Below are 26,857 nucleotides of genomic sequence, written 5' to 3'. Positions count from 1 at the left end.
TCTGGCTGAACTATGATATAGAGTATGTCTTAATAAAGACAATCAAAAGTCTTTGTACTTTATGTGTAAGAGTTGTTCATTTGTTAGGCTATTGGTTAAAGGTGCAAATTGCAACACAATATTGATTATTGAATTATCATTGATATAGTTCAGTCTTATCAATCACTTAAACATTTAATAATGATATCTTACCTAGCTTGATGACTGGGCATTCTTTCTTACTTTCTGTTGTTCTAAATAGAGAAGGCTAGAAGGGCCATGGGTCATATTAGATTGTGTAGAAATGAAGGAAATGAGCTTTAGATGCCCCCAAAAATGGGAGGACCACCAGACCCTCCACCAAGTTATGTTTCCCCCCACTTCTAAAACCAAAATTGCGCCTCTGATTTAATTTAATTTAAAAACATTGTTTCATAGGGTATTTGACAAAAATCAGAGAGACCCACCAGTCCCATTTACTGTGTAGGATAAGATGACATAGGCTTACTCAGTTACTGTTATTGATAGTGGCCAAAGAAGATGGATGAAAGGATATGAATGGGAGTGATATAGAAAATGTATTTTGTCATTTGCAGTATAAATGGTCTTTATTCATGTTTTTCTTTCAAGTTTTTAAATAGAACAAGATACAATGGGAGCAAAGTAAGACCAGTCAAGGTGGCTGTCTTACCTTGTGAATAATAAACTAAATTAGTAATTTACAAAAGATAAATGGAAATGCATTACAATATAAATAGGCTACACTGTATGTGAGAATAACAGTTATGTTTGTATGTTGAGCATATATGTTTTACATGTCAAGCTGTGCAATGAATGGAATAGGAATTTCAATGTCCATCTGTTTGTCACTCACTGTGACAAAAGACTCAGCATTTCTGGTAATGTCCTGAAGGAACTCAATGACCTTGGTGTGGATGGCATTAATGCAGTGAATTATGGAGTCAATTCAGGACTGGATATCAGCGTTGAGCTGCTCAATGGACATTTCAGCAAAGAAGTCTTCAAGCTTGAGTTTGACGAGGTCACAGTATTCTCTGATGATTCTCTTGGCTTCCTTGATCTGCTGTGTGATATCATACATGGCACAGGAGTTGATGGCGTCGCTGTAGACGTTGCTCATCCACATGGTGAGTTTCTCCGCATCCTGAGATTTCAGGGAGACAATGAGCTCTTCGGTTTTCTCCAAAGTTAAGCGCAGGAATGCAGACAGCCTGCTCACGATATCTTCCAGAGTGACATCTCCAACTTTCTTCACATTGACGATCAACTGCTCCTGTATCTTCTCCATGGTGGCCATCAGGTCATCCAATATTTATTTTTGAAGTTATAATGAAATATACACTCATGTCGTCTACCATTTGCTTGAAGTCAAAGGCATTCAGTTCATTTACAAATTAGTTCACATGTGCCATGATTTTCTTCAGTGTGGCTTGGATGTCAATAGACTTAAGAGCATTGATTGCTGACTGAATATGTTCTCTGAGCTGGTGGGACTTCATGATTTCCACAACCTCATCCATTATGTTCTCAACCATCTTTTCAACCTCATAATTGGACAGGATCTCATCAATTTTGGTGTAAATAGCATTCATCTTGCCAGCGATGTCATTTTTCTTGATCCAACTCATAACGGTGTCCTTGATTGACTTCAGGACATTCATGATTTCTTCAGTGGGAATCTTGGACATCAGTGTAGGAATGTGGCTTTCAATGGAGTTGATTAAGTTCTTCAGGTCCTGAATGAACAGGTTGATGTCGAAGCTCTCAACAACTTGTTTCAGTTCTCCCACTTTCCCCTGGATCTTGGCTCTGATTTCATACTTGGTGTCAATATCTAGCAGCAGGCCTTTGCTGTTCTCCATCGTCATCATCATTGCAATTTTGACTTGTTTAATAACCGCAGGCATATGCTCAACGAAAGGCAGCTGAATGAAATAGCTGTCACTATTCTTCTTGTACTTCAGGGAGCCAGAGATGGCGTATTCCTGGTTTTCACTGGCCTTGTTCAAGATGGTGGTGAAAACAGCTCCTGTCATATCCATTCCCATAATTTCAGCATTGTTCATGGTGCTAAGTTCCTGGTTGAATTCATGGTTGTTCAGTTTGGATGTCATCTTTATTGAGGCATACTGCTCCTGAGGAGTCAGACTACTGATGATCTTGTTGCCCAGGTTGGTCTCGACGGAGTCTCCATTTTCCAGCAGGAGGGTTGTGGAGGCCTTACATTCGTAGGAGTGGGAGAAAGCCAGGGGCTCCGCTTTCAACAGGAACTGGTTGAACAGCTCAATGTTCTGAATTCCAAACATATTCGGAGTTCCGTTGGAGTTGAATAGGGCAGAAATGTCAACCATGAATGGCTCAGCAACAACGTTGACAGTGCTGTCCAGGTTCAGTGCTGTCCCCAGAATAGTTTGGGATTTGATGCTAGCCACGCTGTTGAACTTGGTGGACAGACCAGCAATCTCAAGGTCAGCGGTGTGGGTAATCTGAGATGACATGTATTTTCCATGGGTGTTGCACTTAGCAGTGGCGGTCACGTCAGCAAAACTGATCTCATAGGTGTGCTTGAAATTGGCCTCTTCTTTAGAGACTCCCTTCAGGTTGCCAGTCAGTTCCACCTTGTAATCCTCTACCTTGAACATGGCCTCGTTGACAAAGTGGATGTCTGTGATCTTGAGGTCGTTGTTCATGTTCACAGATACACCGACGTGCTGAATGTCGACAGAGATGTCGTGCTTGTAGGTGTTCTCCTCGTTTAAGAAGTTCTCAGTCTTGGAGCGGAAGGCCAGGGATTTGAGAGTGAGAGTCAGGGTATGTGTGTTCTCAGTCTCCATCTGATACAGGGCAGCGACCAGGTTGTTGGAGAGGGCCAGGCCGTCTTCGTTCACCTTCAGGTTCACTATGTTCCTGGTGTTGGTTTCGAAGAGATTGCCAATGTACATGCTGTTCAGGTAGACCTCAGAGCTTGCCACTTTCCCCTCCAAGTTGAGGACAGCGGTGTTCTCCCAAATGGCTCCCTTGGTGTTGAGGGACACGTGGGCCCTGGTGGTATCGACTCCACCATGGAAGACATTCTCGAAGGTCAGGGGAAAGCTTGCGGCGGTGGTGGTGGCGCTTGTTGCCAGACCTTCCTGGTTCAGCGTCAGAGTGGCCTTGTGGGAGGCGCGGCTGATGTGGTAGTTGACGGAAGAGTCAGCGTTGATCTCCAGGCCGGCTGTGTTCAGGGCTCCGGAGAGTAGGGAGTAGGCACGGTTCTCGGTATCATCAGCCTGGTTCTCTACACTGATGCTGGCTTCATTCCTAGAGGCGGTGAAGTCCACTTGGCTGCGGATCATTTTCTCTTTAGCCTTGGTCACAGAGTCAGTCTTGATGGTCAGCTGGGCCTCCTTGTAGCCAATGCTGAACTTGGTGGTGTGCTTGATGGGGTTGTTGTTCAGGTTGGTGTTGGACTCAATCAGAAGCTGCTCATCAGCATAGCTGGCCTTCAGCCTGTTGATAATCTCCAGGATTGGGGAGTTCACCCTCAGTGTGGACTCGGCTCTGGCTTCTTTCTTTATGGGCTTGACAGAGAAGGACTGGGAATAGGTGGTGCTGGCGGTCATGGACCCAAGGGTTACACTACCATCCATATTAGCATCTCCGATGAGCATGTCAGAGGCCAGGGAGGCCTGGGAAGTGATGTCCAGGGATGTCTGCAGACCCAGAGAGCTGAAGGCCTGAATCTTGTGGTTGCCTGTGGCTCTAACTTTGTCTGACACACTGACAGTTTCCATGACCTCAAAGCTGCTGTCAATGAGCTTGTGGCTCAGTGAACCATTCACAATAGCCTTCAGAGAGTATTCTGGCATGTCAGTGATGAGGGCAGTTCCTATAAAGAGACAAAACAAGGGACATGAAATCACTATAGTACACACAAGGTAAATTAGTCAAACTGACTTAAGGTAAGTTATATTGTATAATCTAATTTGAAGTTATAATGTAATATGTCCCCCCTCCAAAATAATACAGATAATACGGCAATCTGTAAAACGCCTAAGCCTTTCTGATTCGGATTTTAAATTAACTATATGCTTTTGATAAGGTTATAAAAAATATAAAAGTTTGAAAAAAGTTAAGAGTAAAGGTTTACCTTCAGATGTGAAAGCGAGGAGTTCAATTGGACTGTCAACGACCACCTTAAACTGAGCAATGTAGCTGGGGGACTCCACAGAGTTGTTGCCACCGGAGACCATGCCCTCCCAGTTGTAGTAGTTGCTGTTCACCTTAGCAGACATTTCGACCATTCCGAAGAGTGGCACAGAGAGGTCGTAGTTGGAGGGGATGGAGAAGGTGGGGACCTGGACATCCTTGGAGGCAAGCTCCAGACCGACCTGGGGCATGGACAGACTTGGGGTGGTCAGCATGGCAGGGATCCTCAGCTCCTCAGATGACTTTCCTCCGAGTGGCATGGGGATGCTGATGGTGACACGGTCCTTGTTGAACTGGTATTTGAATGTGCTCTCACTGTTGAAGGAATTAAAGAATGCAAATAGTTTGTTACTATTAATGAGATGTCTATGGATGGACTTTTTGGACACTGACATCACATAGATTACTAGGCAACAAAAAAAAGAGACTCAAAAGGAGTTAACTGCTTTCAGATGTGCTTACGATTTCAGGTACAGTCTCTTGGGCATAGTGGGCATTGCCAGCTCTGGCATGTTGTCCTTCAATGTCTCAACCATGGGAACATCAGTGGTGATCTTGTCCATCCAATTGTTGCTGGCCTGTTAAAAAATTGGTTTAACTTCTATGGAAATTGAAAGAATTGAGGTGACTATGAAAATGATTTAGGTGTTATGTCTTACCTCAAGAGACTTGATGAAGATGTGACGCAGTTTCATGTCGGTCTTGACCACCTGCTGGTCCAGAATGTCCTCAGAGAGTTGCTTCAGCCAAGCCTGAAGGGCTTCGGTGTTAGGGATAAGCTTCTGGATCTCGGAGCCCATGTCGGACACCAGCTGAACCTGAACCTTGTTCTCATCTAAAAGGAACACATGCTGTATTATTAGTACATTCAACTTTGAACATTATGTCCATTTCATACAAGTGAAATAAACATATCACATAAAGATCAGCCCTCCACCCCACACAGTGGTGTGTTATCAATTTGTAGAATTAGCGTACCATATTTGAAGATGATTCCCTGAAAGCAGGTGGTCTCGGGGAGCTTGATGTCACTCCTGAGCTCCAGGGTGAGTTCCTCTGCACTCTTCATGGTGGCAGTTATAGCTGCATCAGTCTTGAAGGCAGGGACAACCAGCTGGACCTGCACCATACCGTCGATCATGTTCTTAAGCCTGGAGGAAAGAAAACCATCAGAATCTCTTAGTGATTCAATTAATTTCCAATGTGTGCTGATCTATGAAGACAAGGACCAATGAATGTGGCTAATGGGGAGGGCTTTTGCGTTTACTTACTTGGCACGGCCAATCAGAGACAGCTGAGGGATGTTCTTGTTGGTGATGTCAATGGTGATGGACTTTCCATTGGCTCTGCTGTCGGTGAGACCAACACTGATTCCTGCATCCACATCGTAGTCGGGGATCTGGACGTTGGTGGTCAGGACGTTCCTGTTCCTGTTGTACTTCATGGTGGCGGTGGCCTCAGTGGGTTCAGCACCTAAAGAAACAAGGAGGAGGAGAGTGTTTGTCCCAGAGGGCAATTGGTTTTGCAACAAAGGAACATAAAAAACAACATTGAACATATAAAATCCATATGGATCATAATGCCACACAGTTATAGTGAATACAATGAGCTAGTATATCAAGTCATAGGGCTGACAGCCATCAATACAAATACACTACATTACCAAAAGTATGTGGAGACCTGCTCGTCGAACATCTCATTCCAAAATCATGGGCATTAATATGGAGTTGGTCCCCCCTTTGCTGCTATAACAGCCTCCACTCTTCTGGGAAGGCTTTCCACTAGATGTTGGAACATTGCTGTGGGGACTTGCTTCCATTCAGCCACAAGAACATTAGTGAGGTCGGGCACTGATGTTGGGCGATTAGGCCTGGCTCATAGTCGGCATTCTATTTCATCCCAAAGGTTTTCGATGGGGTTGAGGTCAGGGCTCTGTGCAGGCCAGACAAGTTCTTCCACACCAATCCCGACAAACCATTTTTGTATGGACCTTTGTGCACGGGAGCTTTATCATGCTGAAACAGGAAAGGGCCTTCCCCACTGAATCGCCCAGAATCGTCTAGAATGTCATTGTATGATGTAGTGTTAAGATTTCCCTTCACTGGAACTAAGGGGCCTAGCCCGAACCACGAAAAACAGCCCCAGACCATTATACCTCCTCCACCAAACTTTACAGTTGGCACTATGTATTGGGGCAGTTGGCGTTCTCCTGGCATCCGCCAAACCCTGATTCGTCCGTCGGACTGCCAGATGGTGAAGCGTGATTCAGAGAACGCGTTTCCACTGCTCCAGAGTCCAATGGTGGCGAGCTTTACACCACTCCAGCCGACACTTGCAATTGTGCATGATGATCTTAGGCTTGTGTGCGGCTGCTCGGCCATGGAAACCCATTTCATGAAGCTCCCGACGAACAGTTCTTGTGCTGACATTGCTTCCAGAGGCAGTTTGGAACTCAGTAGTGAGTGTTGCAACCGGGGACAGACGATTTCTACGCGGTGCGTGCTTCAGCGCTCGGTGGTCCTGTTCTGTGAGCTTGTGTGGCCTACCACTTCGTGGCTGAACTGTTGTTGCTCCTTGACGTTTCCACTTCACAATAACAGCAAAAAAAGTATAGCAAGCCAAAGTTGCCTAATAAGTAAAGTGGTCTGTGCATTCTTAGATCATCTCGTTAACAACATATCAACAATGTGCTGACAAAAACTAAAATCATCATCATCATCATTATCAACAACAACATATTACCATCGTCATCCTCAACATCATCATCATCCCTAGCCTACAGTGGGGAGAACAAGTATTTGATACACTGCCGATATTGCAGGTTTTCCTACTTACAAAGCATGTAGAGGTCTGTAATTTTTTATCATAGGTACACTTCAACAGTGAGAGACGGAATCTAAAACAAAAATCCAGAAAATCACATTGTATGATTTTTTAATAATTCATTTGCATTTTATTGCATGACATAAGTATTTGATCACCTACCAACCAGTAAGAATTCCGGCTCTCACAGACCTGTTAGTTTTTCTTTAAGAAGCCCTCCTGTTTTCCACTCATTACCTGTATTAACTGCACCTGTTTGAACTCGATACCTGTATAAAAGACACCTGTCCACACAATCAATCAAACAGACTCCAACCTCTCCACAATGGCCAAGACCAGAGAGCTGTGTAAGGACATCAGGGATAAAATTGTAGACCTACACAAGGCTGGGATGGGCTACAGGACAATAGCCAAGCAGCTTGGTGAGAAGGCAACAACTGTTGGCGCAATTATTAGAAAATGGAAGAAGTTCAAGATGACGGTCAATCATCCTCGGTCTGGGGCTCCATGCAAGATCTCACCTCATGGGGCATCAATGATCATGAGGAAGGTGAGGGATCAGCCCAGAACTACACGGCAGGACCTGGTCAATGACCTGAAGAGAGCTGGGACCACAGTCTCAAAGAAAACCATTAGTAACACACTACGCCGTCATGGATTAAAATCCTGCAGCGCACGCAAGGTCCCCCTGCTCAAGCCAGCGCATGTCCAGGCCCGTCTGAAGTTTGCCAATGACCATCTGGATGATCCAGAGGAGGAATGGGAGAAGGTCATGTGGTCTGATGAGACAAAAATAGAGCTTTTTGGTCTAAACTCCACTCGCCGTGTTTGGAGGAAGAAGAAGGATGAGTACAACCCCAAGAACACCATCCCAACTGTGAAGCATGGAGGTGGAAACATCATTCTTTGGGGATGCTTTTCTGCAAAGGGGACAGGACGACTGCACCGTATTGAGGGGAGGTTGGATGGGGCCATGTATCGTGAGATCTTGGCCAACAACCTCCTTCCCTCAGTAAGAGCATTGAAGATGGGTTGTGGCTGGGTCTTCCAGCATGACAACGACCCAAAACACACAGCCAGGGCAACTAAGGAGTGGCTCCGTAAGAAGCATCTCAAGGTCCTGGAGTGGCCTAGCTAGTCTCCAGACCTGAACCCAATAGAACATCTTTGGAGGGAGCTGAAAGTCTGTATTGCCCAGCGACAGCCCCGAAACCTCAAGGATCTGGAGAAGGTCTGAATGGAGGAGTGGGCCAAAATCCCTTCTGCAGTGTGTGCAAACCTGGTCAAGACCTACAGGAAACATATGATCTCTGTAATTGCAAACAAAGGTTTCTGTACCAAATATTAAGTTCTGCTTTTCTGATCAAATACTTATGTCATGCAATAAAATGCAAATTAATTACTTAAAAATCATACAATGTGATTTTCTGGATTTTTGTTTTAGATTCCTTCTCTCACAGTTGATGTGTACCTATGATAAAAATTACAGACCTCTACATGCTTTGTAAGTAGGAAAACCTGCAAAATCGGCAGTGTATCAAATACTTGTTCTCCCCACTGTACCTTCTTCTCTTCCCTGTATTCAAAAGGGCAATGGTCATGGGGGTGAAGGAGTGATTGTATCTGTTAGTCTTAATAGTGGGTAATCTAAACCAGGAGCCAGAGGGTAGGACCTGGAACTCATGGTGTAGGGGGTGGGCACAATCAGACAGAAAGGATTCTGCCTTCCTCACCACTTGTCTGTTGTACAGATCAGACCGACTACTCTGCTGGACTCCTGTGTTCTTACTGCCCACTTTCACTATTCTAGCTAGTGCATTTTTTTTGCTTTGACACATAGGTTGCCGTACCAGCAAATCAAAGACAATGTTAAGGCAGACTTTATGTACGACTTATAAAAGAGAGTCATCAAGGTCCTGTCTACCTGGAACTTTGCCAGTTTCCCGAGACAAAAAAGGCGTTGCTTGCCCTTCTTACACAAAAATGTCAGTGTTACACTCAAAGTTCAATTTATTATCAATTATTGTGCCAAGATACTTGTATTTGTCAACAGTGTCTACCACCTGGCCATTGATGATAGGGTTCAGAGGGGTAGGGGGTTGATGCCTCAAATCAATACACATATCTTTGGTTTTTGTCACATTCAGCTGTAAGAACGCAACAATGTACAAAATCATAAACAACAGGATCGTGGGCAGTTTCATCGGCATGAAGGAGACTGACTATTACAGTCGTCCACTTCAGTTGTCCAACTTCAGGATGTGTCGGTTCTCATACTGGCTACGACAATTATCAGTGTATAGGATATAGAGGAGTGGTGAGAGGACACACTCCTGGGGTGAGCCTGTTGATGATGACAGCTCCCCTGACAAGTAGCCATTCACACTCACCCTCTAGATTATGTTGGTTAGAAAGTCAAGTATCCAGCCCACTACATGAGAACCTACACCAACATTATTAGTGAGTTAGTTCACTAACAGGTGGGGTTGAATGGTGTTAAAAGCAGACCTCTAGATGTTTGCATAGAAGGTCGAGTAGGGTGACAGTAGCATCCTGTACATCCCGTTTAGCCCTATATGCAAACTGAAACGGATGAAGAAGGTGCTGTGTCTTGTCCAAAAGCTCCTTCTTAATCAGTTTCTCAAAGGACTTCATGACCAAGGAGGTCAAAGTGACTGGTCTGTAGTCATTAAGAACCTTTGGGTGGTTGTTCTTTGCGACTGGGATCACAGGAGACTGTTTCCATAGATTCGGCACCCTCTGCTGGTTGAGTGACAACTTAAAGACGTAATTAAAGATAAGGCCTAGTTGCTCTGCACAGGTGAACAGGCGGCTAGCTATGTTTTAAGGTCTGAGGCTTTTTCTAGGTTTGCTCTGTCTAAAGGTGTTAACCACACAAATTGAGTTGATTCATACCACTGCTATATATTGAAAAAATACCAAAGCATTAACCATGGGAAATGTAGTGCTTAGACAGAGATGTTCCTACCCTCTGCTCTCAGGATCATCATCACAGTGTCAACCTTTTGGCGTCCCTCCTTGCCCTCGCTGAGGAGCTCATAGGCGAAGGTGGCGGTGTACTCCGAGACCTCGCCAGTGGGCTGGATGTCAACAGCAAACCTAGGAGAGAGACTGTTGTTTAGTATGACCTTCAAATATGATTAGCAATAACCTTCTATAAACCCATCCAAACTCCCTAAAATGTTGTACTTACTTAGTCTCTCCGTTGAGAGGGAAATAGGGAGCGGCAGCGTTGTCACCAGCGATGTTGTAACGGACGGTGGTGCAGTACTTCACTCCAGAGAAGAGAGGGCTGCATTTCACGATGTTGGTCCTGCCCTCATCCATGGGGGGGATCAGAGTAGCCTGACCAGAGGTCACTGTCAGCATTCTGTTACTATTGTTGAAGAAGTGCAGAAGAACAAAATCACTGACAAATCATATGACTTTTGATACATTTACTCAATAGAAAATGAGCTTTTTTTTATTTATTTACTTTTTGAGGTACATTTTCTTTTACCTGACTCTGAAGAGCTGGGTGGAGCCCCGAGGAGCGGGGATTCTCAGCTTGATCTGGTTCTGCTCCATGGTGATCTTGGCATTGACGGCGCTCTCGTGGTACATGTTAGTGTGCATCTCCACAGCGGAGATGACAAACTCTGGGATGTGGACTCCCATCTGGGTGACGAACTCCACTCCCACAGAGGGCATGAAGGACACTTCCTGCTGTTAAAACATAGCAGTGAGAGGAACATTAGAAAACTTGGTTATATGTATAAATGCTTATAAATATTTAATATATTATTACTACCAATGTTATAAATGCTTGAGAATGTTTATAAATATTTACAAACAATGTGATACAAATGTATAAATTATATGAAAAACTACTGTTACTGAAAATGAAATACAAAATTGAATTTGTATTTTCCGAAAGAATGTTAAGTGCAGTAAGATAGTAGATAACAGAGAATGGGATATTTACCATGTTACGCTGAATGCGGAGGCCTCCCTTAGCTCCGGGGGCAAAGGTACCGGACAGAGAGAACTTAAGAGGGAAGCCAGAGGCAGTTGACAGAGAGAACTTGTTGTCCATGAAGATGTAATGGGCGAACAATTCATTGTTAGTGCTTGCCACCATCTTCTGCATGACCTAAACCCAGGGAAGAAATTAATTGATGTTATAATAATAAATGTTGTACATTAAATTGTTCTCAGCAGGAAATAGCATAAAACGAGTGTTCTTCACACTTGGAGGTACAGGTAGATGTATGCAGGTGAATTACCTCTGTGGGCATGGTCTTGAGGAGGATCTCAGCATACATGGCTGCATATTGGGCCATGCCCTTCAGCTCGCTGCCCTTGATGTATCCAAGCTCAGTTCCCATGATCCTCAGGTAGGCCATGGCTTCAGGGGACTCCTGAGCCTGCAGGTCATTTGCCAGCTTGTTGAAGTTGCGGATAATTTCCCTCATGAGGTTCTCTGGGACCTGAACAAAAGGTTTGAGTAGAGTTAACACACATTGATCAAATAATGCAAATTGAATGTGAGCATGCAGGGGAGTAATAAAAACATGACAAGATGTGTGGTAACCTTAGTTTTCTCGTTCTTCAAGGGGGCAGCAAAGTTCTTCAGAACCTCGTTGACCTGGTCTGGCATCTTGTCTCCAGCCCAATACATAGCCTTGGACACAGTGTCGGGGAAGAACCCGTTCTTTCCGAACAGAGCCTCAATGGTTGGCTCAAAGCCTTTTCCTTCTATGCCAATCTATAGACAAAAGAACAATGCAATGTAGAGTAGATATATAACAAAATCACACTAGAAAGCCTGTTACTAGACATAAAAACATCTTTCTGTTTTTGCATACCTCCCACATGTCCATGTTATAGCCGAATGCCTTCAGGGTAGTCTCAAGCATGATCTCCTTGGGCAGTTGGCTGGTGGGATCAAAGATAATGTTTCCTTGCATGCTGGTCTTCATGCCAGTCATGGCAGCATCCATCTTGTAGTTGCGAGACATAGTAGCGTAGTCACCATGAGTGGTTGCAATGGTAGGGTCAGCAAGGACATCCATGATCTTGTCACCCAGCCTGAGTAGAAAAGCAAGAATATGGTGAAAATGTATTAATATTAAGTAGATAGGTACAGTGCCTTGCAAAAGTATTCATCCCCCTTGGCCTTTTTCCTATTTTGTTGCATTACAACCTGTAATTTAAATGGATTTTTATTTGGATTTCATGTAATGGACATACACAAAATAGACCAAATTGGTGAAGTAAAATGAAAAAAAGTACTTATTTCAAAAAATTCTCTAAAATAAATAACGGCAAAGTGGTGTGTGCATATGTATTCACCCCTTTTGCTATGAAGCCCCTAAATGAGATCTGGTGCAACCAATTACCTTCAGAAGTCACAAAATTAGTTAAATAAAGTCTACCTGTGTGCAATCTAAGTGTCACATGATCTGTCACATGATATCAGTATATATACACCTGTTCTGAAAGGTCCCAGAGTCTGCAACACCACTAAGCAAGGGGCACCACCAAGCAAGTGGCACCATGAAGACCAAGGAGCTCTCCAAACAGGTCAGGGACAAAGTTGTAGAGAAGTACAGATCAGGGTTGGGTTATAAAAAAATATCCAACATTTTGAACATCCCACGGAGCACCATTAAATCCATTATTAAAGAATTGAAAGAATATGGCACCACAACAAACCTGCCAAGAAAGGGCCGCCCACCAAAACTCACGGACCAGGCAAGGAGGACATTAATCAGAGAGGCAACAAAGAGACCAAAGATAACCCTGAAGGAGCTGCGAAGCTCCACAGCGGAGATTGGAGTATCTGTCCAAAGGACCACTTTAAGCCATACACTCCACAGAGCCGGGCTTTACGGAAGAGTGGCCAGAAAAAAGCCATTGCTTAAAGAACAAAATAAGCAAACACGTTTGGTGTTCGCCAAAAGGCATGTCGGAGACTCCCCAAACATATGGAAGAAGGTACTCTGGTCAGATGAGACTAAAATTGAGCTTTCTGGCCATCAAGGAAAACGATATGTCTGGCGCAAACCCAACACCTCTCATCACCCCGAGAACACCACCTCCACAGTAAAGCATGGTGGTGGCAGCATCATGCTGTGGGGAGGTTTTTCATCGGCAGGGACTGGGAAACTGGTCAGAATTGAAGAAATGATGGATGGCGTTTCCCTAAATTCTTGAGGGAAACCTGTTTCAGTCTTCCAGAGATTTGAGACTGGGACAGAAGTTCACCTTCCAGCAGGACAATGACCCTAAGCATACTGCTAAAGCAACACTTGAATGGTTTAAGGGGAAACATTTACATGTCTTGGAATAGCCTAGTCAAAGCCCAGACCTCAATCCAATTGAGAATCTGTGGTATGACTTAAAGATTGCTGTACACCAGCGGAACCCATCCAACTTGAAGGAGCTGGAGCAGTTTTGCCTTTAAGAATGGGCAAAAATCATACCCCAAGAGACTTGTAGCTGTAATTGCTGCAAAAGGTGGCTCTACAAAGTATTGACTTTGGGGGGGGTGAATAGTTATGCACGCTCAAGTTTTCTGTTTTTTTGTCTTAGTTTCACAATAGAAAAGATTTTGCATCTTCAAAGTGGTAGGCATGTTGTGTAAATCAAATAATACAAACCACCCAAAAATCAATTTGAATTCCAGGTTGTAAGGCAACAAAGTAGGAAAAATGCCAAGGGGGGTGAATACTTTCGCAAGCCACTGTAGAACACTAGATAGTTGACTATTTTGGTGGTCAAAATTATGATAGTCTGTTTCAGAGGAAGTTTATACATACTTCATGGTCTCGGGGTCATTGGAGTGGATGATGTTGTAGATATGAGAGGTCACAAAGGCCTTGACCTGCGCATTCTGCTCCTGGACCTCTGGTTTCTGCTCCTGCATCGATGCCTTCAGTATTTTCTTCACCAGCTCCAGGTCACTTGCCCCAGGTGTCCTCATCAGAATCAGGTAGGCTGCCAGTCTCTTCTGCACGGCACCCTTAGAGTATGAGCTCACTCTCTGGAGGTTAGAGCGCACCTGGAAATGAAAACAAAATGGCAGCTAATTAGTTAAAGGAGAATGCGTGCTACAGTATAGCAGTGCAGGGCCCTTATGCACAAAGAGTATCAGAGTAGGAGTGCTGATTGGATCATAATGAACAACATTATATGGATAAGGAGGACGTGATCCTTGATCATCACTTTTCTCAGAGACACTTTTTGAATACAGGCCCATTTTATTTGTATTTTTCAAGTTTGTATTGGAGTTTGCATATAGTTTACCTCATCGGTCACAGACATGCGTCTGAAGGCCTGGATGGCGGCGAGCTGCACCTGCAGGGTTGTGGCGGGCTGTCTCATGCACTTCAGCAGGGTGGTCTTCATGGTAGCGTCGGCAGCCTCCATGGCCTCTCCAATGTTGCCAACAACCTGGACGCCATTACAAAAAGAGAGATTCAGATAAACAAGCAATGAAGTCGAACTTTCCATGTCATGTGATTAGGTGGGAAGTAGCTGATTGGTTGAGCAACAACATACCCTCAGGGTCAGGAAGGTCAGATCCTTCTCTCCAGTGCATTCAGCACCCAGAAGGGAGGCGAGGAACTCAGACACAGCAGTGATCTCGGGGGTGACTTTGCCCTCAGCCTGGTAGAGCCTAGTAACACAAAACAAGAGGGTGGCAATGAACATTTGGACCACAATGTTTATTCAACTAAATTGAAACCATAAGTCATTGTCCGTCACCGTCGATAACCAAGTAGAGCATACATTTTGGACTTACTTTCTGACAACGTTACCTAGAGAAAACATGATGGGCTTGCTCTGTTTGTACTGAGCCATGCTGAGCATGTCTTTGACCAGGAGGCGGGAGGGGTGGGGCAGGAGTCCCAGGGCATAGACGGCAGCATCAACCTCAATAGATTCAGTCCCAAAGGTCCTGAGGTGCTGGAGCATGGCACTGCTGCACTCGGGGGTACCACACTGAGCCAGGGCCTGCCAGGTCAGGGCGTACGACACGGACACCATCTCGGGGACGGCGGGGCTCATAGTCTCACCCTTCAGTCCACGGAGCTCGGCCACGAGTCTCTGGAAGGTGCTAGCACGCTGGTGGCCCTGGTTGGTCTCGGACAGGTTGTTCAGTTCCCTCATGGTGGCAAGAGCAGCATTTGCGGTTTGGACGGCAGCTTTGTCCTCAGCGGCTTCCATGGGCAGACCCTTGAGGTTGGCCTCATCTTCAGAGAGTAAAATATATGTTTTCGAGATAATTTTGTAATGGCCGCCTGGTACAGTACACATACTGTTCATAATTTTGGTAAAAGCTGAATTTTGTCCTGTTTTTTAAGGTTGAACAGTAAAGGGAACTATGAGAGGAAATTCTTACTGTGGTTGAAGACTCTTTCGTTGATCTTGCTTGTCTCCAGGAGAGTCAAAGTCTGTTTCACCAGTGTTGACACTCCATACTCAGTCCTGCATTTGGGAAACAGGATGGAAGAACATTTGATGAATCACAAACTGGCCAGGATCATATCTGGGCTAACATCATTGCAGACTCAGTATGCTATTCACTGGAAAAACAGATATGTAGTTGTCTGGACTTACTGGTGGGAGAAAGGCAGGAAAATGTGATTCTCAGTGCAGGATCCAGCAGTCATGTGCTTTTTCTGATTGTCAAACTTGTAATTGCAAGTCTGGGTGCTGCTGATCAGCTTGGACAGTGGGTATTGCTGTTGACAGGGAACCAGAATCAAATGCTTTGTCAGGAACAACAATCATGGTGGGTTTAGGGTGTAAATTAATACAACTATGATATTCAATTCAAATGTAGTGCTTAATCGAAAAATTACCAAATGTTTTTTTTGTAAAGGATCGCCATCAAGTTTAGTTTTTTCCCCCCTCTTACCATGCCAGAGATGATAGCCAGGGGGCTGGTGTGGTCCCTCTGGGCAATGAAGCTGTCACATTTGGACAGGTCCCTGGTGACGGTGACATCAGTGGCTATGTCTTCCCTGGAGTTAACGGTGAAGTCAGTCTCACACACTCCATGAAGGGTGGCCTGAAAGTTGTGAGAGTTTTTGTATGAGTGAAAGAATATTATTTATTTTAATAACTTTTATCTATTCAGGGAAACCCAATTGAGACCAGTGTCTCATTAACAATAGTGCCCTGAGGACAAAAAGTACATCAATACAGCAACAACAACAAGAAAATATATATAAAAAATTACAAGACAGCTATAAATACATTACATCAGGTTATTACATGTTATTGTAATCAATTGAAACAACTCCTTTAACAGTTTTAAACTGTCATTTGTTTTGTAAGGTATTCCATAACTGTGGTGCATTAAAAATGAAGGCGCATTTACCAAACTTTGTGGCGTAAAGAGGGACCTCAAGAGTTAACAAACACTGCGAAGAGCTTTGGCAGCTCATATTTTTATATTCCAAAAGGGAAGTGAGGTATGTTGGAAGCTTGTGGAACAGAGCTTTTTAAACAAGAAGGGAGTAATGAAGTGAGCTACACGACTTTAGCGAGGTCCATTCATCCATTTCAGGAGAGGAAGTATCGATTATTAGGTTTACACAGTATACTTTGCTATCTGTGTTTCCTTTTCACGACTGTTCCCAAAAAGGCTATCTACAGTATATAGATCTAGAATGGTCAACTCCATATAATAGATAGAGCACAGGAGGAGCCACACTGTCTTAACATAAGGCTATTAAGGACTTTAACCTGCAGCTTTATACTGTATATGGTGGTGTCATTCTAGGTAGTCATTCTAACAACTTGTGGTTTGATATTTATCACCCTGATATAGCACAAACAAAATCCAATTGCCTTGATGACCAGACCTTAGGACTGTTATTTCACGTCACTGAATAATTGGCAGTGAGATGGCAGGTGAGGAAATGACTGTTGTCAGCTCTTACCATGTCCTTGTTCTTCTCCTCCTCCAAAGCAGGCACGATTAAAGCAGAGACAATTCCTCTTTTGATGTTCAAGATGGTGATGGTCTCATCCTCCTCAGGGAAGAGTTTCACACCTGTCTGTCCCTCAACCATGACCTTCAGGGGGTTCCTGTTCAAGAAAGGGGTGATCATCTTAGTAACTACTTATTTCGTATACTTTTATTCTACCATGAAGGGTTATAAAGAAATTGAAAAGGTCTGTCAATCCCTGTGGGATAAAAGTGACATGATAACGTACTTCTCCATGGCAGCCTGGAAAGCCTCAGCACCAGCAGCGGGCATGAACACAGGGGAACCCTCTGCGTCAATGTCAATGACTTCGCTCAGAGAGCACTCTGTGGTGCGCAGGATAAAACTGCATGTTTGGGGCACATCGATTTCAACCTGTGAGAAGAAGGAGAAAAGGAATGGTCAGAGGACTGTTCGTTTAATGTTCCCTTCTATAAGGGAGGAATGGAAGTTATTTTAATGTATTATTATGATTTTATTTTTTCTCTCTTAAGGGGGTAGATCAGCTTTAATATTGCAGATAGATTGTAGCTTTCATCAATGTAATTGTCTGCATCACTTCCAATTCCCCATATATTTTTTTGCAAATATATATACATATACATACAGTTGAAGTAGTAAGTGGTCCTCTGTAGCTCAGATGGTAGAGCACGGCGCTTGTAACGCCAAGGTAGTGGGTTTGATCCCCGGGACCACCCATACACAAAAATGTATGCACGCATGACTGTAAGTCGCTTTGGATAAAAGCGTCTGCTAAATGGCATAATATTATTATAAGTTTACATACACCTTAGCCAAATACATTTAAACTCAGTTTTTCACAATTCCTGACATTTATTCCTAGTAAAAATTACCTGCCTTATGTTAGTTAGGATCACCACTTTATTTTAAGAATGTGAAATGTCCGAATAATAGTAGAGAGAATGATTTATTTCAGCTTTTATTTCTTTCATCACATTCCCAGTGGGTCAGAAGTTTACATACACGCAATTAGTATTTGGTAGCTTGGGTCAAACATTTCAGGTAGCCTTCCACAAGCTTCCCACAATAAGTTGGGTGAAATTTGGCCCATTCCTCCAGACAGAGCTGGTGTAACTGAGTCAGGTTTGTAGGCATCCTTGCTCGCACACTCTTTTTCAGTTCTGCCCACACATTTTCTATAGGATTGAGGTCAGGGCTTTGTGATGGCCACTCCAATACCTTGACTTGCCATTTTGCCACAACTTTGGAAGTATGCTTGGGGTCATTGTCCATTTGGAAGACCCATTTGCGACCAAGCTTTAACTTCCTGACTGATGTCTTGAGCTGTTGCTTCAATATATCCACATAATTTTCCTTCCACATGATGCCATCTATTTTGTGAAGTGTGACAGTCCCTCCTGCAGCAAAGCACCCCCACAGCATGATACTGCCACCTCCGTGCTTCACGGTTGGGATGGTGTTCTTCGGCTTGCAAGTAACCCCCTTTTTCCTCCAAACATAACAATGGTAATTATGGCCAAACAGTTCTATTTTTGTTTCATCAGACCAGAGGACATTTCTCCAAAAACTAAGATCTTTGTCCCCATGTGCAGTTACAAACCGTAGTCAACTATGCCTCTGTCTATCCCTGTTCTCTCCTCTCCGCACAGGCTATACAAACGCCTCACACCGCGTGGCTGCTGCCTCTCTAACCTGGTGGTCCCTGCACGCACCACCCACGTGGAGTTCCAGGTCTCAGGCAGCCTCTGGAACTGCTGTTCTGCTGCCAACAAGGCAGAGTTAATCTCAGCCTATGCTACCCTCCAGTTCCTCGACTTCTTGGCGCTGACGGAAACATGGATTACCACTGAAAACACTGCTACTCCTACTGCTCTCTCCTTGTCTGACCATGTGTTCTCGCATACCCCGAGAGCATCTGGTCAGTGGGGTGGTGGCACAGGAATCCTCATCTCTCCCAAGTGGACATTCTCTATTTTTCCCCTGACCCATCTGTCTATCTCCTCATTTGAATTCCATGCTGTCACAGTCACTAGCCCATTTAAGCTTAACATCCTTGTCATTTATCGCCCTCCAGGTTCCCTTGGAGAGTTCATCAATGAGCTTGACGCCTTGATAAGTTCCTTTCCTGAGGATGGCTCACCCCTCACAGTTCTGGGGACTTCAACCTCCCTACGTCTACCTTTGACTCATTTCTCTCTGCCTCCTTCTTTCCACTCCTCTCCTCTTTGACCTCACCCTCTCACCGTCCCCCCCCCCTACTCACAAGGCAGGCAATACGCTTGACCTCATCTTTACTAGATGCTGTTCTTCTACTAATCTCACTGCAACTCCCCTCCATGTCTCCGACCACTACTTTGTATCCTTTTCTCTCTCGCTCTCCTCCAACACTACTCACTCTGCCCCTACTCAGATGGTAATGCGCCGTCGCAACCTTCGCTCTCTCTCTCCCGCTACTCTCTCCTCTTCCATCCTATCATCTCTTCCCTCTGCTCAATCCTTCTCCCTCCAATCTCCTGATTCTGCCTCCTCAACCCTCCTCTCCTCCCTTTCTGCATCCTTTGACTCTCTATGTCCCCTATCCTCCCGGCCGGCTCGGTCCTCCCCTCCAGCTCCGTGGCTTGATGACTCATTGCGAGCTCACAGAACAGGGCTCCGGGCAGCCGAGCGGAAATGGAGGAAAACTAGACTCCCTGCGGACCTGGCATCTTTTCACTCCCTCCTCTCTACATTTTCTTCATCTGTTTCTGCTGCTAAGGCCACTTTCTACCACTCTAAATTCCAAGCATCTGCCTCTAACCCTAGGAAGCTCTTTGCCACCTTCTCCTCCCTGCTAAATCCTCCTCCCCCTCCCCCCACTCCTACCTCTCTGTGGATGACTTCATCAACCATTTTGAAAAGAAGGTTGACGACATCCGATCATCGTTTGTTAAGTCAAATGACACTGCTGGTCCTGCTCACCTGCCCTACCCTATGCTTTGACTTCTTTCTCCCCTCTCTCTCCAGATAAAATCTTGCGACTTGTGACGGCCGGCCGCCCAACAACCTGCCCGCTTGACCCTATCCCCGCCTCTCTTCTCCAGACCATCTCCGGTGACCTTCTCCCTTACCTCACCTCGCTGATCAACTCATCCTTGACCGCTGGCTATGTCCCTTCCGTCTTCAAGAGAGCGAGAGTTGCACCCCTTCTCAAAAAACCAACACTCGATCCCTCTGATGTCAACAACTACAGACCAGTATCCCTTCTTTATTTTCTCTCCAAAACTATTGAGCGTGCCGTCTTTAGCCAACTCTCTTGCTATCTCTCTCAGAATGACCTTCTTGATCCAAACCAGTCAGGTTTCAAGACTGGTCATTCAACTGAGACTGCTCTTCTCTGTGTCATGGAGGCTCTCCGCACTGCTAAAGCTAACTCTCTCTCCTCTGCTCTTGTCCTTCTAGACCTGTCTGCTGCCTTTGATACTGTGAACCATCAGATCCTCCTCTCCACCCTCTCCGAGTTGGGCATCTCCGGCGCGGCTCACTCTTGGATTGCGTCCTACCTGACCGGTCGCTCCTACCAAGTGGCGTGGCGAGAAGCTGTCTCCGCACCACGTGCTCTCACCACTGGTGTCCCCCAGGGCTCAGTTCTAGGCCCTCTCCTATTCTCGCTATATACCAAGTCACTTGGCTCTGTCATATCCTCACATGGCCTCTCCTATCATTGCTACGCAGACGACACACACCTAATCTTCTCCTTTCCCCCTTCTGATAACCAGGTGGCGAATCGCATCTCTGCATGTCTGGCAGACATATCAGTATGGATGACGGATCACCACCTCAAGTTGAACCTTGGCAAGACGGAGCTGCTCTTCCTCCCGGGGAAGGACTGCCCGTTCCATGATCTCGCCATCACGGTTGACAACTCTGTTGTGTCCTCCTCCCAGAGTGCGAAGAGCCTTGGCGTGACCCTGGACAACACCCTGTCGTTCTCCGCTAACATCAAGGCGGTGACCCGATCCTGTAGGTTAATGCTCAACAACATTTGGAGAGTACGACCCTGCCTTACACAGGAAGCGGCACAGGTCCTAATCCAGGCACTTGTCATCTCCCGTCTGGATTACTGCAACTCGCTGTTGGCTGGGCTCCCTGCCTGTGTCATTAAACCCCTACAACTCATCCAGAATGCCGCAGCCCGTCTGGTGTTCAACCTTCCCAAGTTCTCTCACGTCACCCCGCTCCTCCGCACACTCCACTGGCTTCCAGTTAAAGCTCGCATCTGCTACAAGACCATGGTGCTTGCCTACAGAGCTGTGAGGGGAACGGCACCTCCGTACCTTCAGGCTCTGATCAATCCCTACATCCAAACGAGGGCATTGCGTTCATCCACCTCTGGCCTGCTGGCTCCCCTACCTCTGCGGAAGCACAGTTCCCGCTCAGCCCAGTCAAAACTGTTGACTGCTCTAGCAACCCAATGGTGGAACAAGCTCCCTCACGACGCCAGGACAGCGGAGTCACTCACCACCTTCCGGAGACATTTGAAACCCCACCTCTTTAAGGAATACCTGGGATAGGATAAAGTAATCCTTCTGCCCCCCTAAAAAAAAAAACATTGTAAAGTGGTGACGTAAATGTAAATGTAAATGTAGTCTGGCTTTTCTATGGCGGTTTTGGAGCAGTGGCTTCTTCCTTGCTGAGCGGCCTTTCAGGTTATGTCGATATAGGACTTGTTTTACTGTGGATATAGATACTTTTGTACCTGTTTCCTCCAGTATATTCACAAGGTCCTTTGCTGTTGTTCTGGGATTGATTTGCACTTTTCGCACCAAAGTACGTTAATCTCTAGGAGACAGAACGCGTCTCCTTCCTGAGTGGTATGACGGCTGAGGGGTCCCATGGTGTTTATACTTGCGTACTATTGTTTGTACAGATGAACGTGGTACCTTCAGGCGTTTGGAAATTGCTCCCAAGGATGAACCAGACTTGAGGAGGTCTACAATTTTTTATCTGAGATCTTGGCTGATTTCTTTTGATTTTCCCATGACGTAAAGCAAAGAGGCACTGAGTTTGAAGGTAGGCCTTGAAATATATCCACAGGTAGACCTCCAATTGCAATTCCAAATTATGTCAATTAGCCTATCAGAAGCTTCTAAAGCCATGACATCATTTTCTGTAATTTTCCAAGCTGTTTAAAGGCACAGTCAACTTAGTGTATGTAAACTTCTGACCTACTGGAATTGTGATACAGTGAATTATAAGTGAAATAATCTGTCTGTAAACAATTGTTGGAAAAATTACTTGTGTCATGCACGAAGTAGATGTCCTAACCGACTTGCCAAAACTATAGTTTGTTAACAAGAAATTTGTGGAGTGGTTGAAAAACTAGTTTTAATGACTCCAACCTAAGTGTATGTAAACTTCCAACTTACATTTTTCATTTTAGTCATTTAGCAGACGCTCTTATGCAGAGAGACGTACAGTTAGTGAGTGCATACATTATTATTTTTTATTTTTCATACTGGCCCCCCGTGGGAATCGAACCCACAACCCTGGCGTTGCAAATGCCATGCTCTACCAACTGAGCTACATTCATGCCAGCCATTCCCTCCCCTACCCTGGACGACACTGGGCCAATTGTGCGCCGCCCCATGGGTCTCCCGGTCAGTACACAGTGCCACCCACAGAACAGAAGCAGATCAACCTCTAAAAGTATTTCCAATGCTCTCGCCTCAATTTGCCTTATATATATAGCTATTAAAAATATCTATTCAAATATCTTGCATATCTTAATTTCCATTATTAACAATTAATATGCGTAATAATGTCGGCAGTTCATTCAAAGGATTGTTACCTATAACCAGGATTGCCATTGCATTGCATTTTTGTCAAGCAATTACTATTTTAGCACACAATTATTGTGATTCATCCTATATTGTCCCTAACATCCTTACCCCCTTGCAACAGATGTGGGATACACACACACACACACACACACACACACACACACACACACACACTCTTACACACTCTTACACACTCAACCCCTTTCAACCACAATCAACCATAAGCTCAGATGCTCAAATGTTGTTACATCCCAGAGCCCAACTCAAGAAAGGACCTGATTTACGAATGCATATACAGTTACAGCTGTTTGAGAAAGCATGCAAGATTGAGCAAAAATGTGAGATTTGATTAACCAATGTCAAGTTCTAGGTGACGAAGATCAGATCCACCCTCCTCCCATGAAACACACACACTCTGGTCCCCCGTTGTGACCCTTTTTCCCCAGCATCTCTGTGCAGTCAGACCTTTGATTATTTTGTGCCACCAGGGCCACAATAATATGCCCCTTCTCTGATTGTCCGAGTGTGACCCCCTCCCCATGGGTTACTGCAGCCAGTGTTGCCAGCACTGCCACTACCTGAGTGGGGGTACCCCACCGGAATCCCCACCGGCTAGGTACAAGGTTGTCAAGGTTCTCATTAACAGCTTTGAGGAATGGAAGTTGAGCGAAAGCACAAAAGAGTTGATTGAGGGCTCTGGGTTCAGCTGTCTGTCACGTACCTTGCAGGTGATTTTAGGGCCATTCTTGAGGCTGGTAGCTCCATTTACGCCATTAAGGGTCTCGACTTCATACTCGTACACAAATCTCCTGAAGTTCTTGTACCTCTTTGCCACTAAGAAGAAGGGGGTATAAATGACATTGCAATTTAATGTATTAGCAAGAGGGGAGCAATAAGTACAGATTGGACATATGTTGAAAGACATCTTATCTCTAGTGAGATAAGGAGTTCTGGTTGACTATTGAGTAAGGAAACTGGCAAGTCAACCTGATACTGAACGGTGATCTCATCATAAGAGCTCAAAGTCCAGTGGTGGAAAAAGTACCCAATTTTCATACTTAAGTAAAAGTAAAGATGTCTTAACGCAAAATGACTTGATACAAAAAGTGAAAGTCACCCAGAAAAATACTACTTGAGTAAAAGTCTAAAAGTATTTGTTTTTAAATATACTTAAGTATCAAAAGTAAATGTAATTGCAAAAATATACTTAAGTATCAAAAGTTAAAGTATAAATAATTTCAAATTGCTTATAATAAGCAAATCAGACGGCACAATTTTCTTGTATTTTTTTTATTTACAGATAGCCAGGGGCACACTACAACACGCAGACATAATTTACAAACAAAGCATTTGTGTTTAGTGAGTCCTCCAGATCAGAGGCAGTAGGGATGACCAGGGATGTTCTCTTGATAAGTGAGTGAATTGGACCATTTTCCTGTCCTGCTAAGCATTGAAAATGTAACGAGTACTTTTGGGTGTCAGGGAAAATGTATGGAGAACAAAGTACATTATTTTCTTTAGGAATGTAGTGAAGTAAAAGTAACAGTACTCAAAAATAAAAATAGTAAAGTACAGATACCTCAAAAAACGACTTAAGTAGTACTTTAAAGTATTTTTACTTAAGTACTTTACACCACTGTCAAAGTCACACATTTCAGCTGAGACCAGTGCAAGTTCAGTAGGCCTAGGTGAATTTGAGCAATGTTCCCTAGAGCTGATTTGAGTAGGCTACAAGGAGTTATAACAAAGATTAATCTCTTCCTCTATGGTTATAACAAGCACTGATTACTTCTCACAAAATCACCCTCCTTTTTGTTTAATCTCCCACCTGTTTTGGGTTCTGATGACGTAAGAGACGCGTATTCGTTCAGAACTTTCCCATAATGACTGAGGTAAGCAACAGTTTTGTTCTGTTCTGTTCGTTCCCTCTTTTTAAATGTTTAAATGTTTGCAAATGAAGTGTATAAATCACGAAAATTCCCCATCATACTTGTATCGACACTACTTGTTTACTATATTAGCAATATTTTCAAGTGGAAAAACAGGTATTTTCATTTTAATCCTGAGGTAAAACAAAATCTCTTGAAGCTTCAAGCTAACATTAGCTAGCAACATGGTTATTTCCTCCTATTTTCTCCTTGACATTTTGCAATTATTTTAGTTTAGAAGCTAGTTGAAAAACAAGTCTTCCCTAGGGACTATTTTATACTGTAATACCTTCACCTTCATGTAAATGAAGAAAGAACAAACTTACAGAGACAAGTTGGAGATTGTCCATCAGCATTCCCAACATCTTGCTCTGTGAATGATGAAAATGAAGAAAGCATTAGGAGAACAGTTACCAAATACCAGTGCACACAACATCACCCATTAAAGAAAGTGTCTGTCTGTAAAATGTATTAGCTGCATATATTAATTATATATAGGCCTATGTCAATAAAAAAAAATTGGAAGTAGGGTACTCAGAATGAGGTATATTATATTTTTTTAAGGTCAGGCGTATTTCAACACAATCTGATGCTAACAGCACTACCAGAAAAGTGTTTTATAATAATGAAAATATTGTATTAAACAAGGACCTAAAAAACAATGTGTAAATTGCACTGTACTTACGGGCCAAGACACAGGCTGTGCCTAGCAGCAGCAAAAGGCAGAGCTTTGTATCTCCCATGATGGGTTGGAAGAAACTCTTGGAAGCGTTTGGGATTGGGGAATCCTCCTCTTTCATTGAAGACTGATTTCTCTGCTTTGGCTCTTGGCTTTTATAGTTCTCACATCTCTCTTTCAGAGATCCAGTACCGCCAGAGTACCACCCTGGATCCAAAGTTCAGACAATCCTTGCGGCAGGCCAAAGGTAACTAATTTCACAAACACTCCCAAGTCAGCACTGGATTTGATGGGACTCTCTGATTGTATTAGATTTGCATTTTGTTACAAACTAAGGTTTGACTGATTACTTGGCATGCTTTAGAAACAAGTGATCAAAATAAGGGGTTGACCACAATCATCAATACAACACACCATGACCAAAAGTATGTGGGCAACTACTCGTCGAACATCTCATTCCAAAATTATGGGCGTTAATATGGAGTTGGTCCCCTCCTTTGCTGCGATAACAGACTCCACTCTTCTGGGAAGGCTTTCCACTAGATGTTGGAATGTTGCTGCGGCTTTCATTCAGCCACGAGAGCATTAGTGAGGTCGGGCACTGATGTTGGGCGATAGGCCTGGCTCGCAGTCGGCATTACAATTAAAGGTGTTTGATGGGGTTAAGGTCAGGGCTCTGTGCAAGCAAGTCAAGTTCTTCCACACCGATCTCGACAAACCATTTCTGTATGGACCTTTACAGTTGGCACTATGCATTGGGGCATGCAGCATAATTCATCACTCCAGAGAACTTGTTTCCAACAGTTCTTGTGCTGACGTTGCTTCCAGAGGTAGTTTGGAACTCGGTAGTGAATGTTTCAACAGAGAACAGACGATTTTTACGCGATACACGCTTCAAAATTCGGCGAATCCACTAATTTGAAGGGGTGTCCACATACGTTTGTATATACAGTACCAGTCAAAAATGCATTGGGGCATGCAGCATAATTCATCACTCCAGAGAACTTGTTTCCAACAGTTCTTGTGCTGACGTTGCTTCCAGAGGCAGTTTGGAACTCGGTAGTGAATGTTTCAACAGAGAACAGACGATTTTTACGCGCTACACGCTTCAAAATTCGGCGAATCCACTAATTTGAAGGGGTGTCCACATACGTTTGTATATACAGTAGCAGTCAAAAAGTTGGACACACCTACTCAATCAAGGGTTTTTCTTTATTTTTATTATTTTCTACATTGTAGAATAATAGTGAAGACATCAACACTATGAAATAACACATATGGAATCATGTAGTAACCAAAGAAGTGTTAAACAAATCAAAATATATTTTATATTTGAGATTCTTCAAAGTAGCCACCCTTTGCCTTGATGACAGCTTTGCACACTCTTGGCATTCTCTCAACCAGCTTCACCTGGAATGCTTTTCAAACAGT

At 44.1% G+C, this 26,857-nt stretch overlaps 1 protein-coding gene across 1 annotated transcript; it reads right to left on the bottom strand.

The window, feature by feature from the left end:
• Nucleotides 1–1,381: 1,381 nt before the first annotated feature.
• LOC121549110 (apolipoprotein B-100-like) lies at nt 1,382–25,530 on the bottom strand. Its single transcript, XM_041860948.2, has 25 exons — nt 25,433–25,530; nt 25,074–25,118; nt 23,541–23,653; nt 17,248–17,393; nt 16,971–17,118; nt 15,941–16,093; nt 15,640–15,764; nt 15,422–15,507; nt 14,822–15,272; nt 14,578–14,695; nt 14,323–14,469; nt 13,836–14,077; nt 11,880–12,102; nt 11,606–11,779; nt 11,298–11,501; nt 10,997–11,164; nt 10,532–10,737; nt 10,226–10,408; nt 10,001–10,131; nt 5,460–5,661; nt 5,167–5,339; nt 4,848–5,023; nt 4,651–4,766; nt 4,130–4,503; nt 1,382–3,868 (listed from the first exon to the last, which is right to left on the bottom strand). Exons 1-25 carry the CDS (start codon nt 25,488–25,490, stop codon nt 1,395–1,397), a joined length of 6,636 nt encoding a protein of 2,211 aa, XP_041716882.2. The 5' UTR covers nt 25,491–25,530; the 3' UTR covers nt 1,382–1,394.
• Nucleotides 25,531–26,857: the final 1,327 nt, after the last annotated feature.

The sequence above is a fragment of the Coregonus clupeaformis genome, chromosome 33, assembly GCF_020615455.1.
Source record: "Coregonus clupeaformis isolate EN_2021a chromosome 33, ASM2061545v1, whole genome shotgun sequence".
Lineage (NCBI taxonomy): Eukaryota > Metazoa > Chordata > Actinopteri > Salmoniformes > Salmonidae > Coregonus > Coregonus clupeaformis.
Note: the sequence above shows the minus strand (reverse complement) of the source record. Positions and strands in the feature narration are given on the sequence as shown.

Bases quoted from the DNA above. Each gene is read 5' to 3' on its own strand.
- LOC121549110 (XM_041860948.2), bottom strand. From the start codon at position 25,490: ATGGGAGATACAAAGCTCTGCCTTTTGCTGCTGCTAGGCACAGCCTGT. The intron at 12,103-13,835 runs GTATGTATAAAC...TTTTCTACTCAG, and splicing joins AATGACCCCGAGACCATGAA to GCTGGGTGACAAGATCATGG. The intron at 11,780-11,879 runs GTATGCAAAAAC...TTTTGTCTATAG, and splicing joins ATAACATGGACATGTGGGAG to ATTGGCATAGAAGGAAAAGG.